The 16,695-nt window shown below is 44.0% G+C and overlaps 2 protein-coding genes across 2 annotated transcripts; both read left to right on the top strand.

Annotated features, from left to right (window-relative positions):
• Nucleotides 1-1,111: 1,111 nt before the first annotated feature.
• Nucleotides 1,112-6,542, top strand: LOC311140408 (glyceraldehyde-3-phosphate dehydrogenase). Its single transcript, XM_084175449.1, has 11 exons — nt 1,112-1,177; nt 1,780-1,825; nt 3,362-3,464; nt 3,763-3,869; nt 4,139-4,229; nt 4,465-4,580; nt 4,699-4,780; nt 5,016-5,167; nt 5,572-5,650; nt 5,915-6,096; nt 6,201-6,542. Exons 2-11 carry the CDS (start codon nt 1,803-1,805, stop codon nt 6,268-6,270), a joined length of 1,005 nt encoding a protein of 334 aa, XP_084031575.1. The 5' UTR covers nt 1,112-1,177; nt 1,780-1,802; the 3' UTR covers nt 6,271-6,542.
• Nucleotides 6,543-9,763: 3,221 nt separating this feature from the next.
• On the top strand, nt 9,764-16,384 carry LOC311139352 (opsin Rh1-like; the record flags this gene model as incomplete). Its single annotated transcript, XM_084174224.1, has 8 exons — nt 9,764-9,884; nt 11,370-11,520; nt 11,724-11,863; nt 14,257-14,395; nt 14,632-14,746; nt 15,069-15,149; nt 15,342-15,918; nt 16,140-16,384. 8 exons carry the CDS (start codon nt 9,764-9,766, stop codon nt 16,382-16,384), a joined length of 1,569 nt encoding a protein of 522 aa, XP_084030350.1.
• Nucleotides 16,385-16,695: the final 311 nt, after the last annotated feature.

Raw genomic sequence — 16,695 nt, forward strand, 5'->3', positions numbered from 1 at the left:
CAGGGATACATATATAATTGCCCCTACAATGGCCAGACAGCCTGGATTTATGTACATAAGAAAAGGCTGGAGGGGTAGTTTCATTTAGAGAACTAAAATCCTTGGGTGTTCTTGTTCAGAATGTTCTTTTGAGACACCAAGTGAACAAAACCAGATACATGGACCCAGTCTTGCATTAAAACCAGACTTGCCATTCGGTTACTCTGACATAAATAGAACTCAACTCCTTAGACACAGAAGTCACTTGAGTAGACAGACAAAAAAACACCCACACAAGTTATTTCAATGGGAACTGTGTCTAGGCCTAAGGCATGCAAACGCGCACAATGTGATGTGTTCAGACTCTATTGACTGACCAGGGCATGGCCATAGGTCCACACAGCTCTCCTCACACCCCAGGCAGGAGAAGGAGAGGCGAGAGAGAGAGAGGTTGAAAGTGAAGGGTCATGGTCTTTGGACTGTAAATGTCACACTGTGGAGGAAAGTGATTTGATCCGCCGTTTGCTCTCTCTGTCTGGCTCTCCCTATCTAGTGAGAAGGTCACACAGGAACGGACCCTCTACTTTTTCATTTCGCCATCTAAGGACTTATTATATCTGTATAGTGTCTCCTCATCTGTTCCTATGCTTCAGACGTAAAGTTATGGGAAGGTTTAAAAAGTTATTTTTTAAAAAACATTCAGTGTTAATGAAATCTATAGTTTGAATGTGGCGGCCTTGAGTGAAAAAAGAGGGCCATATATTCAGACAGATACAGAGAGTCTGATGAACTTCCTTGAGAACAAAATAAATCAAAGTGGAAGCACTTAAATCAATATTCAGGCCTACACTATTCACTATCACCCACGAAATCAATGCTACTTTAGGCCAGCTTTAGTTTAAATATCAGGCAAGGGGGTGAACACAGCAAGACCCATTTGAATAATTAAGTATTTCAATTAATGTTTCATACTATTGCTAATGCAGATTTACTGTTAGGCTACATAAACGACATTTCTAATACGCTGACTCGTCACAACTTCCTTATGACTTTCACATTCTGAAAGGGGCGGGGTTTAGAGCCCGTAGCACACAAAGGGGCGTGTCCATACAGGGTGGAAATAAATAGGAAGCCCAGCTCTGCCTGTCCCCACTCACACCCAAAAGTCGTAAGACAGGATTGAGGCATCTCACAAACGGTAAATGACCAAGCAACGGCTACATTAGGATATCTAACTAAGTTAATGGATGGGGATAATATGGGCCTAGATAGCAAGAAGATTAGGGAGATTGTCCGTTTTTGGCTTGACGACCTTGCGATTGTTTGGTCTATTCTAAGACTTGTTGCATGTATGGCCATTTATTTCATTTCATAGGTGTTGAGATGCAGTTCGAATTACTTGATATCTATAGCTTTTTCTTTCTTCCAGAAGAGGATATTCAAACCTCTTGTTAAAGTGACTTCAATCTGCCATGATTGAACTCTGAATCCCTGACTCAAAGTTGAATTAGACTTTCAAAGTTCATAACTGTTGCTTACAACATGTTGGTGCAATTTGCTTGAATAGACTATCACACATTTACTCCAGTTTAAAACATTTTGCTGTGCTTCAAAATGCATTCTCTCTCTCTCTCTCTCTCTCTCTCTCTCATGCTATGTTCTCTATGCCTCTGCTTATCTTAAAGCTATAACTCAGTTGCAAAGTTCTATGCCATAAAGTATGGAAATCTCCAGAAATCATAACAGATGGTCAATATGTGTTTAATAGCTAATGTCTCTCGTTCTCCCTCCCCCCTGCAGAGGACTAGACCAACTCAGGCAAAATGGTGAAAGTAGGTGTCAATGGGTAAGATACATTTTCATTTAACCCCTTAACTAACACAACAAAACCCAAAATCTAACAATTTATCACCACCACACAGACACAGTGTTAGAATCTCCTACTCTAGCTTTGACCTAGTGCAGAGCTTAAGCATTAAAACCAGACATCTATTTGAAATGGCAATCTGGCTAATATAAATGAATAATAACTAAAATATAGGAATTAATACAATCAAGATTTCAGTACATCATTCCTTACTAATGGATGTACCCTGGTAACCTCACACAGGGTGTACTGAACCCCCTTTGAAAGGACCCGCCCTCTGTTTGCAAGATACACAAGTTGCATATGAGTCATCCCCGGTGACATGTAGTATTCAGACAAGCCCTGAGAGGAGCTTGGCTTTCATGACCCTCCTCTCTGTACCCTTCTCTCTTGCGCCATTCTTTTTTTAGCCAGGCAACCTTTGGAGAGAAGGTCAGGGGTACAGTACAGGGTCTTGTTGACATTCTGAACCATCAGAACATTCAATGGCTATACATTTAATAGCTGTCTTACTCTGAAATAGCTCAGCAACTAAAGAGCATGAACTGTGTAAAGACTTGTGTTTTGCAGAAGGCACACTCTGACTAGCAGAACACAGACACACACAAACCCAGGGACAGTCACCCTGGTGGTCTCTTGTTGTTCTCTGTGATGTTTTGTGCTTTTCACTAGTAGGCAAGTGATCACCTTGTGCTTAGTTGAATATAACATTTTTATTGTCCAGTCTACAAACAGTTGAAAATGTGTCTTTGGCCTCACTCATCACATCTGTAAGGGGATCTGCATCCCCCCTCTCCTATCCTCCTCCCCCCCCCCCCCCCCCCCCCTTCCATTCTCCTATCTTCCTCTATCTCCTCCTCTCCTCCCCTCCCCCTATCCTCCCCTCCACCTCTCTGAGGACAGTGTGTATCAGAGCCTGTCTGTCTGTGAACCTGATTAGCTAGTTAAAAAGTAACTCTCTACTAATCAAACAGGTGGAGGATTACCACATGAGGGGTAGACAGTTAGACTTTACACCCCAGAGAGTACAGCCTCAGTCCGGTTCCCTCTGCTGGCTACGATACACACCTCCCTCTACCCCTCCCCTGAACCCTGTCCTCTTTCTCTGGAAATACATTCTTTTGAGGTCGCCACATGTTCCTTTGAGATTTATTTGAAAGCTCTTTATATCCGGTCTTTAGTCTTTTGCTTCAGGTGCTACACAAGTCAGATGTTGTAGAACAGAAATGTGTCAGTTCAGTTGTATACATGACATTTCTATCTGCAACCTTTGAAACATGGCTCCCTACTGAGCAAGGCTCCTGTGTTACATTAAAATACAGGTACACAGACAGGAGAGAAATATGGGGGAATAGCACAACCTAGTGGCCTGACTTTGGAGTTAACATTGCATACAAGTATTTTCTTCATTAGTTTTTCAATAGCGAGAGGTTTATGAAATTCCATGGTATTGATGAGGACTGGGTGTGACTTGTGACATCAAGGATTAATGGAATGAATCGTCTTGTCCCCCAGATTCGGCCGTATCGGGCGTCTGGTGACCCGTGCTGCATTCCACTCCAAGAAGGGAGTTGAGATTGTGGCCATCAACGACCCCTTTATCGACCTGGACTACATGGTGAGTAGCCTAAAGCCTACAATGGACCAGGGACTTCTAGCCCACTCAAACTCACACCCCTAATTATTATTGATTCCTAACATGCATAAAGAAGTAAGGCTTAGATAGTGAAATATTTAGCTTATGTATATATTAGTTATTCACCCTAACTTATTAAGTTTCAAGAAGTTAAGACCTTTGAATGTTGCTGTCACCATGACGCCCTCAATGAACAAACCAAGGCCTCTAACCAAGACCATGTCATAACTTAGGATCAGTTAACAATAGGCCAAGTGACTCACCTCCTTTCCCTCTTCAGGTCTACATGTTCAAGTATGACTCCACCCACGGACGTTTCCACGGTGAGGTCAAGGCTGAGGGTGGCAAGCTGGTCATCGATGGACACAAAATCACTGTGTTCCACGAGTGAGTTCATTAATTTAGGAAAAAATAAAACAAATAATTCACATTTATTTCCACATCTAAAGAAATTCATAAAATCAGGTCAGCATCAGTAGAATATGCAGGAGATACCTAAATTCCCCTGTGGCCTTATGGAATGGCGCCCCCTTGTGGAATCTAAAACAACATCAATGATAGTCAAGTAATCTATGGTGCTCTGCTTCCTTATAACGTAACCCTGAACCTCTCTCTCTCTCTCTCTCTCTCTCTCTCCGTCTGTCTCTCTGCCGCAGGAGAGACCCAGCTAACATCAAGTGGGGAGATGCTGGTGCCACCTATGTGGTTGAGTCAACAGGTGTTTTCACCACCATTGAGAAGGCCTCCGTAAGTATCCACATCAGTCGACCGTGCATCCAGAACTGTATGATATAGGAATAGCATTAGAACAGAAATAACTAGTTACTTTATAACATTACTTTACCCATCTGGCTTAACCTGCATTTGGTGCATAATGTTGAATACATACAATGACTAGGCCACAAGATATTTAACCAGGCCACAAAAAAATGAAATAAGGGACTCCTAACATCTTTCCCCCCTCCTCCTCCTCCTCCTACAGACCCATCTGAAGGGCGGTGCTAAGAGGGTTGTCATCTCCGCTCCCAGCGCTGATGCACCCATGTTCGTCATGGGCGTCAACCACGAGAAGTACGAGAACTCCCTCAAGGTTGTCAGGTGAGACCCTCTTCCCTCCGACTCAACACACACTCCCTCCACTTAACAGATACTGCATGCAGCACCCTGGCTATTCTGTTGTGGTTCAGACTATAATTTAACACCTCTCTCTCCACAGCAATGCTTCATGCACAACCAACTGCCTGGCTCCCCTGGCCAAGGTCATCCACGACAACTACCACATCATTGAGGGTCTGATGGTACGGATTAAAACACAACACCGGGGAACAATCACCTAGAGAGGGCTTAACAGATTTCACACGGAACACTAACAGTACAGTACAGGGGATGGACTGCTTTTAAGATCACCAACACACCGTCTCTGTTTTTCTTATCCAGTCCTCCCCTACTACCACCACTTCTGTACCCCTTAATATGGATCACTCCTCCTCTCTCATCTCCCTTTCCCCTAATACCTCTCTCTCTCTCCCTCAGAGCACCGTTCACGCCGTCACCGCCACCCAGAAAACCGTTGATGGTCCCTCTGGAAAGCTGTGGAGGGATGGACGTGGCGCCAGCCAGAACATCATCCCTGCCTCCACCGGAGCAGCCAAGGCTGTTGGCAAGGTCATCCCCGATCTGAACGGGTCAGTACCACAACCTCTAAATAACCAATAACAACCAGTAAAACAAGACACTCAATTATAATATCACAAGTTCACAACCTCCAACAAACGCCAGTAAACACTATTACAATACAGCTGTACATTCACTTGTAACACAACCTCTATCTAGACACCAGTAAAACACTATTACAATACATTCACTTGTAACACTAGTATCACAACTTCCTACTAACCACCAGTAACCCATTTATAACACTAGTAGCCAGCCACTACTACACAGTTTTCAGTCAACAGTCAAATGTATAGCAATGAAACACAGACATTTGTCTAAGAACCAGTCACTTATTATGTCTGTATATCAAACTATAGAGGAGTAAGTTGAACTTTGACCTTACACTGCGGTCACCCGCTCTTCTTTCTCACAGCAAGATCACTGGCATGGCCTTCCGTGTCCCCACCCCCAACGTCTCAGTGGTTGACCTGACCGTCCGTCTGGAGAAGGCTGTGAGTAGCCCCACCCCCGCCTTACCAATCTGCCAATACACATCATGTCTGAGTGTCTCTATAGTGTACCTTACCTGCTGATACAAGCAGAAAGATAACACTGTCCTAGGACCAGTTGTTAGACACAAAGTGACCACCTAGTTAAATAAAGATAGCAGTAAAGCCCATTGTTGACAAGACAATACATTCATTGATACATGATTAGTTAGCAATGGAAATGTAGCAACAATTTGACAACCCACCTCTTGTTTCCTTGAACCACAGGCAAGCTACGAAGACATCAAGAAGGTTGTCAAGGCTGCCGCCGATGGACCCATGAAGGGAATTCTTGGATACACAGAGCACCAGGTTGTGTCTTCAGACTTCAACGGCGACACCCGCTCCTCCATCTTTGATGCCGGCGCTGGCATTGCTCTGAATGACCACTTCGTCAAGCTGGTTACATGGTACGCATTTATCCTCTCCAAATATACACATGCACACACATATACACACACATTCTTGGTGAGTGATGAAGAATCCTGACAGTGTCTCTCTCCTCTCTCCCCAGGTATGACAATGAGTTTGGCTACAGCAACCGCGTCATTGACCTGATGGCTCACATGGCCACCAAGGAGTAAAGCAACCAACCAGACGCTACCGCACTATGTCATGTGACCCACATATTCCCCATTTGATTGGACTATCGCTCTTAACTTGCCTGAGAAAGTTACCCGCATAAAAAAAAACTAACAATCACAACTATATATCTATATTTTTTTGTATTGTAAAGACCCTGTTCTGGTCTTGTGAAAGGTGAGATGGAATTTGGGTGTGAAGAGATTTTCTCTGTTTGTTGCACTGAACCTGCTTCATTCAGAAGCGGAATAAAAGTCCTCTGTTTGTGAGTAAATATGGCATCTTCTGTTGTTTTTCACTTGATGGGATAAAATGATCATTATTTAGTATTGACATGATGATAATGGGAAAGGACAAACTCAGAAATAATTCCTTTGTTATTTTTATCAAGCTAAGGAACCTGAAGTGATAGATCACTCATACACAATGGAAACACTATACAACCCAAATAGTAAACCAACCCAAACACAATTATTCCTGACCCTGGATACATAGGAGTAGTTTAGGTACAGTATCTATACAATGAGGTTGATCTGTAAACTACAATATATCTTTATCTGAATGCTTTGCTCTCTGGTGCTTGCATATATCTGATCAGTTTACTCCTGTAAGAATCCATGCATTTGACAGAGATCATAACCATGATTTCAAACACAACCCAGACAGTTTCATTTCAATTCTATGATTGCGTCACTTCCTCTGCCAGTTCTCTCTTTTCAAATCAAAATAAAGTTTATTGGTCACGCACACAGATTTGCAGATGTTATTGAAGGAGCAGTGAAATGCTTGTTTCTAGCTCCAACAGTACGGTAATACCTAGCAATACAAAACAATACACACAGAATCCAAAAAGTGAAAATAAATCCATTTCTTTTGTCTCATCACTTTCCAAACCATCAGTCTTAAATTCTGGTATTTCTCTCTTTCTCCCCCCTTCCTGAGTTGAATCATTATTTCTCTCTATATTCCCTCTTCCTCAGTTCAGTTCAATACCTGCTCCATTTGTTAAGCAAAGGGTGTTGTGGCATGACTAACTAGAGTTGACAGTGGCTGACCATTATGATTACGCAATTGGCCGTCATAAAATATTCCCAATCGATGGTATTGACAAGAGAATCAAAAGGGTAGAGTGAAGAGAGGTAAGCCAACTCTACTGGGCTTTACAGTTCTGACTCGCTCACAGACAAGCAACCACTAGGGTTTTCACAGCATAGTGGTCCTATGGTGGCTGCAGGAGGCTTAATTAACAGCGTGATTGCAGTAGACTTGACAGTATGTGTGTATCGGGTGTTTTAAGTGGACGTGTGGTGCCTATAGAGAATGTAGGGAGGTTCTCACACTTTCACTGGACTTCACTATAGTTGACTTCTTAGTGCTTACAGTGGACAGAAGGGCTTAGAGAATACTGGGTTTCCATCATACTAATGGATAATCATAAGTCATAATTAGATCATCAAACATTCAACTCACTGAGTTCTTCAAATTGAACACTTAATCAAGTACTGTATAAGTAATTAATTAGTGTCTATTAGCTGTAATGAGTGAAAATACTCCACTTGTGATTGGTTGACATTTTTATGTCACATTAGGTTTTATATTTTAGTGACAGTAACACAGCAGGACTTCCTGGACTAAGATGTGAGTCAACAGGAGAGAAGGGATAACAACAGGTTGAAGGCTGAACACTACTGCTACACTCCAAGGCATCCTCTGGTCGTAAAACAGACAGTTTAATATAACCTTTCAAGTTAGTGTGTGCGTTAGGTGTGTGTGTGCACGCACTCAGGGTCAGGTCAAGTCGGACTTGTGTGTGTAGGTTTAAGCCCCATAATAAGAGCAGGATTGAAGATCGGGTTAATGTAGTTGTTCAGTTTGCAGCCAGTAGGCTATGTATTTATTTTAATATCCCTGTGTCTAATATCTCTCACGTCATGCTCTGACATGGCAGTCAGTTAGAGAAGGCTTAATCTCCTGTAGTCAGATCATCATCCATCCATAATCTTACTGAACGACAAGACGTGTGTCTCCAGGGTGTTATTGCTCTCATTGTTAGACACACACACACACACAAACACAAACACACAAATACACACATACAAATTAAGAGTCAGTTACACGTGTGCTCTTGTTACTATATCACAAGTGGTGATATTTCTTCTTCTACGGTATTCATTTTAAACAATGGATAGAGAGATTAAGAGTGATAGATGTACAGAGAGAGAAAGAGGGCGAGAGCATGGAAGAGAGAGAAAGACTGGTGAGAATAAGGGATGGGGGAGAGAGAGAGAGGGGGGGTGAGAGAGGGAGAGAGAGAGGGGGGGTGAGAGAGGGAGAGAGAGAGAGGGAGGTGAGAGAGAGAGAGAGAGAGAGAGGGGGGATGAGAGAGGGAGGGTGAGAGAGGGAGGTCAAAAAGGCTCAGATCCTTCCATTTATTTTCCATCTCTGTGCCATTTCGGACCACGCACTGATCATTTCTCCGCCAGATTGTCGACAGCAAGTTGATTTACTCTTCTCAGAAATAGAGCACAAAAATTGACAGAGGCTTAAGATTTTTTTTTAAGAGCTTAACTCACAGCACAGACAGACTGAACAAAAGAGTGAGATACGAAGTAAAAAAGAGAGGAAGGTGAGTACGGATGCTCCTCTTGGTGTGTGTGTCACCTGTTTGATTTCTCATTAGATGTGTGTGTGTGTGATCTCATTTCAGCTTTGAACTGAATAGTGAGTTTGATTCTGTGATAATATTTTTTTGTGTTTCAATTGGCTGTCTTTCTTTTTCTCTTCCTGCATTTCCAATTCTCCACTTGTGCACTTCTTACTTTCACACATTCCTTTCCTTTTAAATCCATGAAGGGAAGTCTTACTTTCCTCTCCATCAGTGCCCCATTGGAAGTTTAAGCCTTTCTCACTGTCTCTGCTTTCTGTCATTTGAGAGACACTGGCTGTAAGACTCTCCTCTCCTCTCCTCTCCTCTCCTCTCCTCTCCTCTCCTCTCCTCTCCTCTCCTCTCCTCTCCTCTCCTCTCCTCTCCTCTCCTCTCCTCTCCTCTCCTCTCCTCTCCTCTCCTCTCCTCTCCTCTCCTCTCCTCTCCTCTCCTCTCCTCTCCTCTCCTCTCCTCTCCTCTCTCCATCAATGTATATCTACCTCACCATTGCTGTCTCTCTCTTTTCTCTCTCTCCATATCCGCGTTAGTTAATACTAGAGGGAATTTAACATCTCACTCTCACTCTGTTTTTCTGTGCATGTCTAGGGGGTTAAAACCTCTTACCTTCCACTTTCTAGCATGTTCTCTCTCAGTACGTTACTTTACATCCTCTCTCTTTTTTACCTCTCGTGTCTACTGTACCTCTCGTGTCTACAGTAACATCTCTCTCTCTCTCTCTCTCTCTCTCTCTCTCTCTCTCTCTCTCTCTCTCTCTCTCTCTCTCTCTCTCTCTCTCTCTCTCTCTCTCTCTCTCTCTCTCTCTCTCTCTCTCTTATTTTCTCCACCAGTTGATGTCTCTGGGAGTGAATGGCTCGTGGAGGGGCTCTGTCCCATCCTCCATCCCTCCTGCCTTCCTTTCTCACCTCTCCCCCAGCACTGATCTGGGAGTCACCATCTTCCTCATCCTCACAGGTGAGTCAAATCTACCTTCTGCCTATAACACATTCACCCCTAGCCACTATACCCCTATACCCTCTAACCACTGATAGAGATTTGAAAGGATTGGATTTTACAGTATGTGTACTATAAGCAATATGGTGACAAATCCTCAAAGCCTAGAGGGCAAGTTTGAGAAATTGCCATATTACATCAAATAATTTCAGATCTATACAAGTGTCTAGAGACTTGGGTGTAGAGGCTCAGGGTTGTGGATTGATTTGGAATTAGGCATCTCTCCTCATCACAGATGAGTGATTCAATGTTGGTGTCAGTTAGCATCAGAGTTTGGTTGGTATTCCTCCTGAGTAACTCACTGGTAAAATAATCAGAACATAATATGTACAGTGTAGAAGTATTAGGCTTGGCTTGAGGTATATCTATGGGGGTGAAATTCTGTTCAGATAAATCAAGACTTAAAAACAACATCAACAAAATCTAATTTGATCCCAGAGGACTGAAAGGTTTTCATATATAAGATGGACAACAGCTTTTCACATCTTAATCATCGGAATACAGAGCCCACACAGATGGCTGAATGGGTTTACTTTGTTTCAACACAGGTCTGTCATCCATCAGGATCAACCTTTCTGATCAAGTCAGTCAGTGATCTAACTCCCTGTGACTGTTTCCATTATGGAGCTGTGTAGGCAGACTGAATACAACAGTAATTAGCATAGCAACCCCAGGGTCACACCAGAGAAGAGAGGATACACAGAGAGAAGAGAGGACAGAGGACAGAGGAGAGATGAAAGGAGAGAAGATACATAGAGAGAGGAGAGAGGAGAGGAGAGAGGAGAGGAGAGAGGAGAGAGGAGAGTGGAGAGGAGAGAGGAGAGGATACACATGAGGAATCACAGCGTGGAACATTCCATACCTGTTGCTCCCAATAATAACCTACACAACAAATCAAATCAGGCTATAAACAGCACCCCGCACCCCACTGGCCAGCCAGCCAGCAAGCAACCATGTCGATTCAGCTATAGCATGATTCCGACTTTGGATTGGTTCCCCGATGCGTTCAAAGCCGGATAGCGGGTTGAGGGGTCAGGAAGGTAGCAGCGGTTGAAATATTAAATGAATGACGGTGTACTGACCCTTGTTATACCTCAGAGCGTACAGTGAGCTGGTCCACATGCCAATAATGCTGAAACAATCTTTTCAGTCTGTGTTTAATGACTACCCACTGTGATAAATATAATACTTCTGTGCCATAAGAAAGTATAGCATATAGCATACTAAAGCTATCTCTCTCTCCCTCCTCCTCTCCCCTGTTTCTGCCACATCTATCCATCTCTCTCTTTATCACTCTGTTGTCTCTTCTTTCTCTGTTTTCTCTCTTCCCCTTCATCCTCAACTCTATCTCTATACTTCCATCTTTCTCTCTCTCCCCGTCGCTTCAAACCTCTTTTATCTCCCCGCTCTTCTCTTCCTTCTCTCCTCTCCTCCCTCCTTCTCCAGGTGTAGTATCAGTGGTTGGGAATGGCATAGTGCTGTTGGTTTACTGTAGAAAGAAGAAGAAACTCAGACCACCAGAACTCATGACTATCAACCTGGCCATCTGTGATTTTGGATACAGCATCTTGGGGGCGCCATTCCCCATAATTTCCAGGTGAGCAAGCCATATCGACCAATCTTCAATCCCCCTTACTGATAGTATGAATATCAAATTAGAGAGAATGATATGGTGCAGATGTCTTTTATCCTAAATAACTTACAGTTAACACTCACATACCATGAATCAGACAAAGTGCTTAGTGTTCCAACGACCAATGATCATTATCAGGGTCATAAACCCCTCCTCTGGTCCCCCAGTGTGTCCCATGGCTGGATGTTTGGGGAAGCAGGGTGCCTGTGGTACGGGTTTCAGGGCTTTGTTTTTGGGATCGGCTCCCTCATCACCACCTGTCTCATCTCTCTGGACCGCTGCCTCAAGATCTGTAACTTCAGATACGGTCAGCGGGATTCCCTTCATTTCTTTTTCAATGTTTTTTTGAGTCATGTTTGTATGTGCATACTTATTCTATATATATATATATCAGAGCATCATATATATATATATATTTTTTTACATACTTTCCCTTGGATAAAGTGTTGTTGAATCCAAAAAACAGTTAGCTTACCTAGGCTACTTCATCCTTATTTGATATTTTTCCAAACATTTCATAACATGAAAGACATGTCTAATATTCAATTGAGAGAACAAAAGGGGTGACACAACAGGATGGGTTGACCCCTGACCCCTTTTAGTGGCCTCATTGACTTTCTGTTTTCCCTGAGGCTTTAGTCAGTGGGTCAGAGCATCAACAAGGCTCTTGCTTTGAATATGCCCTTTATACTGAGCACCTCAGATATTGATTTTGAACAGAATATTGAACAGAACCTCTGCATTCAATGATCTAATCTAAACGTACACTATATATACAAAAGTATGTGGACACCCTTCAAATGATTGGATTCGGCTATTTCAGCCACACGGTTGCTGACAGGTGTATAAAATTGAGCACACAGCCATGCAATCTCCATAGACAAACATTGGCAGTAGAATGGCCTTACTGAAGAGCTCAGTGACTTTCAACGTGGCACCGTCATAGGATGCCACCTTTCCAGCAAGTCAGTTTGTCAAATTTCTGCCCTGCTAGAGCTGCCCAGGTCAACTGTAAATGCTGTTATTGTGAAGTGGAAATGTTTAGGAGCAACAACGGCTCAGGCGTGAAGTGGTAGGCCACACAAGCTCACAGAACAGGACCGCCGAGTGCTGAAGCGCGTAGCGTGTAAAAATCTTCTGTCCTCGGTTGCAACACTCACTACTGAGTTCCAAACTGCCTCTGGAAGCAATCTCAGCACAAGAACTGTTCGTCGGGAGCTTCATGAAATGGGTTTCCATGGCCAAGCAGCTGCTCACAAGCGTAAGATCACCATGCGCAATGCCAAGCATCAGCTGGAGTGGTTTAAAGCTTGCCGTCATTGGACTCTGGAGCAGTGGAAATGCATTCTCTGGAGTCATGAATCACGCTTCACAATCTGACAGTCCGACGGACTGGGTTTGGTACCTGCCCGAATGCATAGTGCCAACTGTAAAGTTTGGTGGAGGAGGAATAATGGTCTAGGGCTGTTTTTCATGGTTCAGGCTAGGCCCCTTAGTTCCAGTGAAGGGAAATCTTAACGCTACAGCATTCAATGACATTCTAGACGATTCTGTGCTTCCAACTTTGTGGCAACAGTTTGGGGAAGGACCTTTCCTGTTTCAGCATGGCAACGCCTCAGTGCACAAAGCGAGGTCCACATAGAAATGGTTTGTCGAGATCGGTGTGGAAGAACTTGACTGGCCTGCACATAGCCCTGACCTCAACCCCATCGAACACCTTTGGAATGAATTGGAATGCCGACTGTGAGCCAGGCCTAATCGCCCAACATCAGTGCCCGACCTCACTAATGCTCTTGTGGCTGAATGGAAGCAAGTCCCCGCAGCAATGTTCCAACATCTAGTGGAAAGCCTTCCCAGAAGAATGGAGGCTGTTATAGAAGCAAAGGGAGGACCAACTGCATATTAATGCCCCAGATTTTGGAATGATATGATCGACGAGCAGGTGTCCACATACGTTTTGTCATGTAGTGTAATTTATAATTTGTTTGCCTATATGTGCGACTCTTTCTTCAAGCCCAGGTTGTAGAGATAATTGGGGTCACTATTGTAAGAGCAGCTTTTGTCCTTTTTGAGTGGTCCAGACTCCAGCTTGATATTGTTGCTCTCTTGACCTGGAGATTACTTTTCGGTTACATAGACACTTCCAATTACCTGATTGCTTAGGTAACACCGGGACAAACTTAGAATAATTCTAAGGGGGAGGCAGCAATGATGTTATGGCAATGCTGGTTAGGGGTAATCATGCAGGTAGCTATAGGAAGGGGAAGGAAGGGGAGGGCTAGTTGTCAGGCAGGGTTCATGTCTGGGCTACCAACATGCAACACTACATAAAGAAATTGAAAACAGTAAATATCACACACAACCATTTAAACTACTAGCAACCATTTGCAGGGGCTCACTTGCAAAAGATGCCTTGGTCTCAATGAGACTCCCTGCTGAAATAAAGGTAAAATAAATGTATTCATTACACGCTTCATACATCTGGAGCATTTGAATCAATCCTATTTCTTATTTACTAATTGGTGGTCAATCAAACAAAGTGCTTCACTTTATTCATATATTCATATCCCTTTACTATGTGTCTATTTATAATATAGTACATGCTGGACAATCAGGTGTCTCTCAAAAAATAGATCTTACCCAATGAGAAGAAATAATGGTGAAATAAAAGAATAACATTCCTCCATCTCTCTCTACCAGGTCAGTGGATAGAGAGACATCACTTGTCCAAGTCCATAGGGCTGGTGTGGTTCTACACTCTGTTCTGGGCCTCCCTGCCTGTCTTCGGCTTCGGCAGCTACGGACCAGAACCCTTTGGGACCAGCTGCACCATCAACTGGTACTCCTTACTCTCTCTTATGACTCTGTTTTGATGTGTGTGTGTGTGTGTGTGTGTGTGTGTGTGTGTGTGTGTGTGTGTGTGTGTGTGTGTGTGTGCGTGCATGCGCACATGTGTGTGAATGTATGCAGTTATAAAAGCATTAATGTCATCCACCAGTAGCAATTGAGCCTGGGTACGAGGTTATAAAAGTTTTCTCTCTGAATATACATCTTCTTCTTCCGCTTTTCTTTGAGGTGGGGGATAAGGTCATCTCTGAGCGACAGGGTCTACATCTTCCTGATCCTGATCATGTGCTTTGTTCTCCCCACACTGACCATCGTCACCTCCTACATGGCTATTCTGCTGACGGTGAGGGAAACTGCACCCAGCTGGCACAAAATGGCTGATTCAGTAGGGGAGAGTCCAGGGAACACAACTCAGACTCTATCCAAAACAGCATGCCATGTAACTCATTGATTTAATGGAATCAATTGGCCTGGCATCTTCTGAGTGGGACACACTATAACGTATGGAATGCATGCTGAATACAGTCCAGCAAGCATGATATATTACCGTGATGGTGGATTCAATAGCTGTAGTTGACTGGTGGTCCAGCTAGCATGGCCCTTGTGTATTTGTTTGTGGTCAGTGACGGTTGAAGTTTGTGTTTACTGACATTCTCTCTGTGTAGGTTTACCGTTCTAGTCGCGCTCTGGCATCTATTCCCTCCTCAACTGTCACTCACACCAGCAAAGACCTGAGACTCACAAAGGTATGTGGAAAACAGACTATGTTAGAAGAAGCTTAGTTACTGGCTTGAAACGGAAGATGTCATAACATCTGCTTTATTCCAGGCAGAGTAACTACTAGGGAATTACCTTTGTATTAACATTGTAATAAGTATGTAAGTACAGACAGCACAGTAAATATTTATGTTGTTTAATCTATTGTCTGTCCGTCCCAGATAGCAGCTGTGGTGTGCTCCACTTTCCTCTTATCCTGGACTCCCTATGCCATCGTCTCCCTCTACTCTGCCCTGGCCCCCAAGGAGGAGCAGGGGTCCGGGGAGGCCATGCAGGGTGGAAGCCCCTCCATGGGGACTGGAGGATCCACCGGGATGGGCTCAGCCTTCCCAAACATCCCTAACATCATGGGTCTCCTCAATTGGACCTCCACGGAAAACTACGGAAGCAACTACGGAAGTGTCTACTACGACCCTGGAGAATCCTTGCGGGACGTGACCAACCCAGATCCCTACTCCTATTCTGGCTCAGGCCTCAGTCTGTCTGCTGCTTCCACCCGCAGTTCAGCCCCAGGCCAGGAGGGGGAGGCAGAGACAGGGAGCAACCAGCCGGTGTCCTGCCTGCCACCTATTGTGTCTCTGATCCCAGCAATGTTCGCCAAGTCTCACTGCATGATTAACCCCTTCATCTACCAGATCATGAACAAGGAGTTCAGAGAGGACGTGTACGACATACTGTTTGGGAGACAGAACGGGGAGAGGAGGAGAATGCGGGGAGGAGCAGTGAGCTACTCTGACAGTAAGGAATATTTTATAGCTACAGGTGTGGACTGGACAGGTGCAGAATGACCGATAACTCTCTCCCTCTCTCTCACGCTCTCTCATTCTCTCTCTCTCTCTCTCTCTCTCTCTCTCTCTCTCTCTCTCTCTCTCTCTCTCTCTCTCTCTCTCTCTCTCTCTCTCTCTCTCTCTCTCTCTCTCTCTCTCTCTCTCTCTCTCTCCTCCTCTTTCTCTCCTCAGCACACAAAGGCAGCCTCTCCTACTGCCACAGCTGGCGACAGAGTCGCAACCCCAAGGCCATGCCCATGGTGGAGTTGGGGAAGAAAAAGAGGGATGGAGACACCATCTCGGTGGGGTGGGACGCCCTGGGCGTGGCCTCGCTGGACACACAGGTCAACATGGACGGGCAGAGACTGAGCGAGGGAGAGAGAGAGACAGAGAGAGAGCTGGGGGGTTCCACCTCTAGTAGTCTGTTGACCGAGTGATAGAGGGAGAGATGGATAAGAGAGAGGTTGAGAGGATGTTTAGGAGCAGAGACATAAAACATTGTATCATAGTGTTTTGAGCTGTCTCTTTTAAAATGTAGCCAAAACATTAGTATTATTATATAACCAACAAATATGATATGTAAAATATAAACTATGTTTTTATTTGTACATATTGTTTGTATATTTTACCTCTATATCTAAGCACCAACACAGATGTCTGCTGCAGTTTTGAAAATGGTATTCCATCTTTTTTAGTTAGTCTAGTTTGTAGTTTGTTTTAGTCTTTGTCAACACTGTGCTAATAGGCC

Source organism: Coregonus lavaretus (assembly GCF_964263955.1).
Source record: "Coregonus lavaretus genome assembly, chromosome: 13".
NCBI classification, from domain to species: Eukaryota; Metazoa; Chordata; class Actinopteri; order Salmoniformes; family Salmonidae; genus Coregonus; species Coregonus lavaretus.

Bases quoted from the DNA above. Each gene is read 5' to 3' on its own strand.
- LOC311140408 (XM_084175449.1), top strand. From the start codon at position 1,803: ATGGTGAAAGTAGGTGTCAATGG. The intron at 1,826-3,361 runs GTAAGATACATT...CTTGTCCCCCAG, and splicing joins GTGAAAGTAGGTGTCAATGG to ATTCGGCCGTATCGGGCGTC. The intron at 4,230-4,464 runs GTAAGTATCCAC...CTCCTCCTACAG, and splicing joins CCACCATTGAGAAGGCCTCC to ACCCATCTGAAGGGCGGTGC.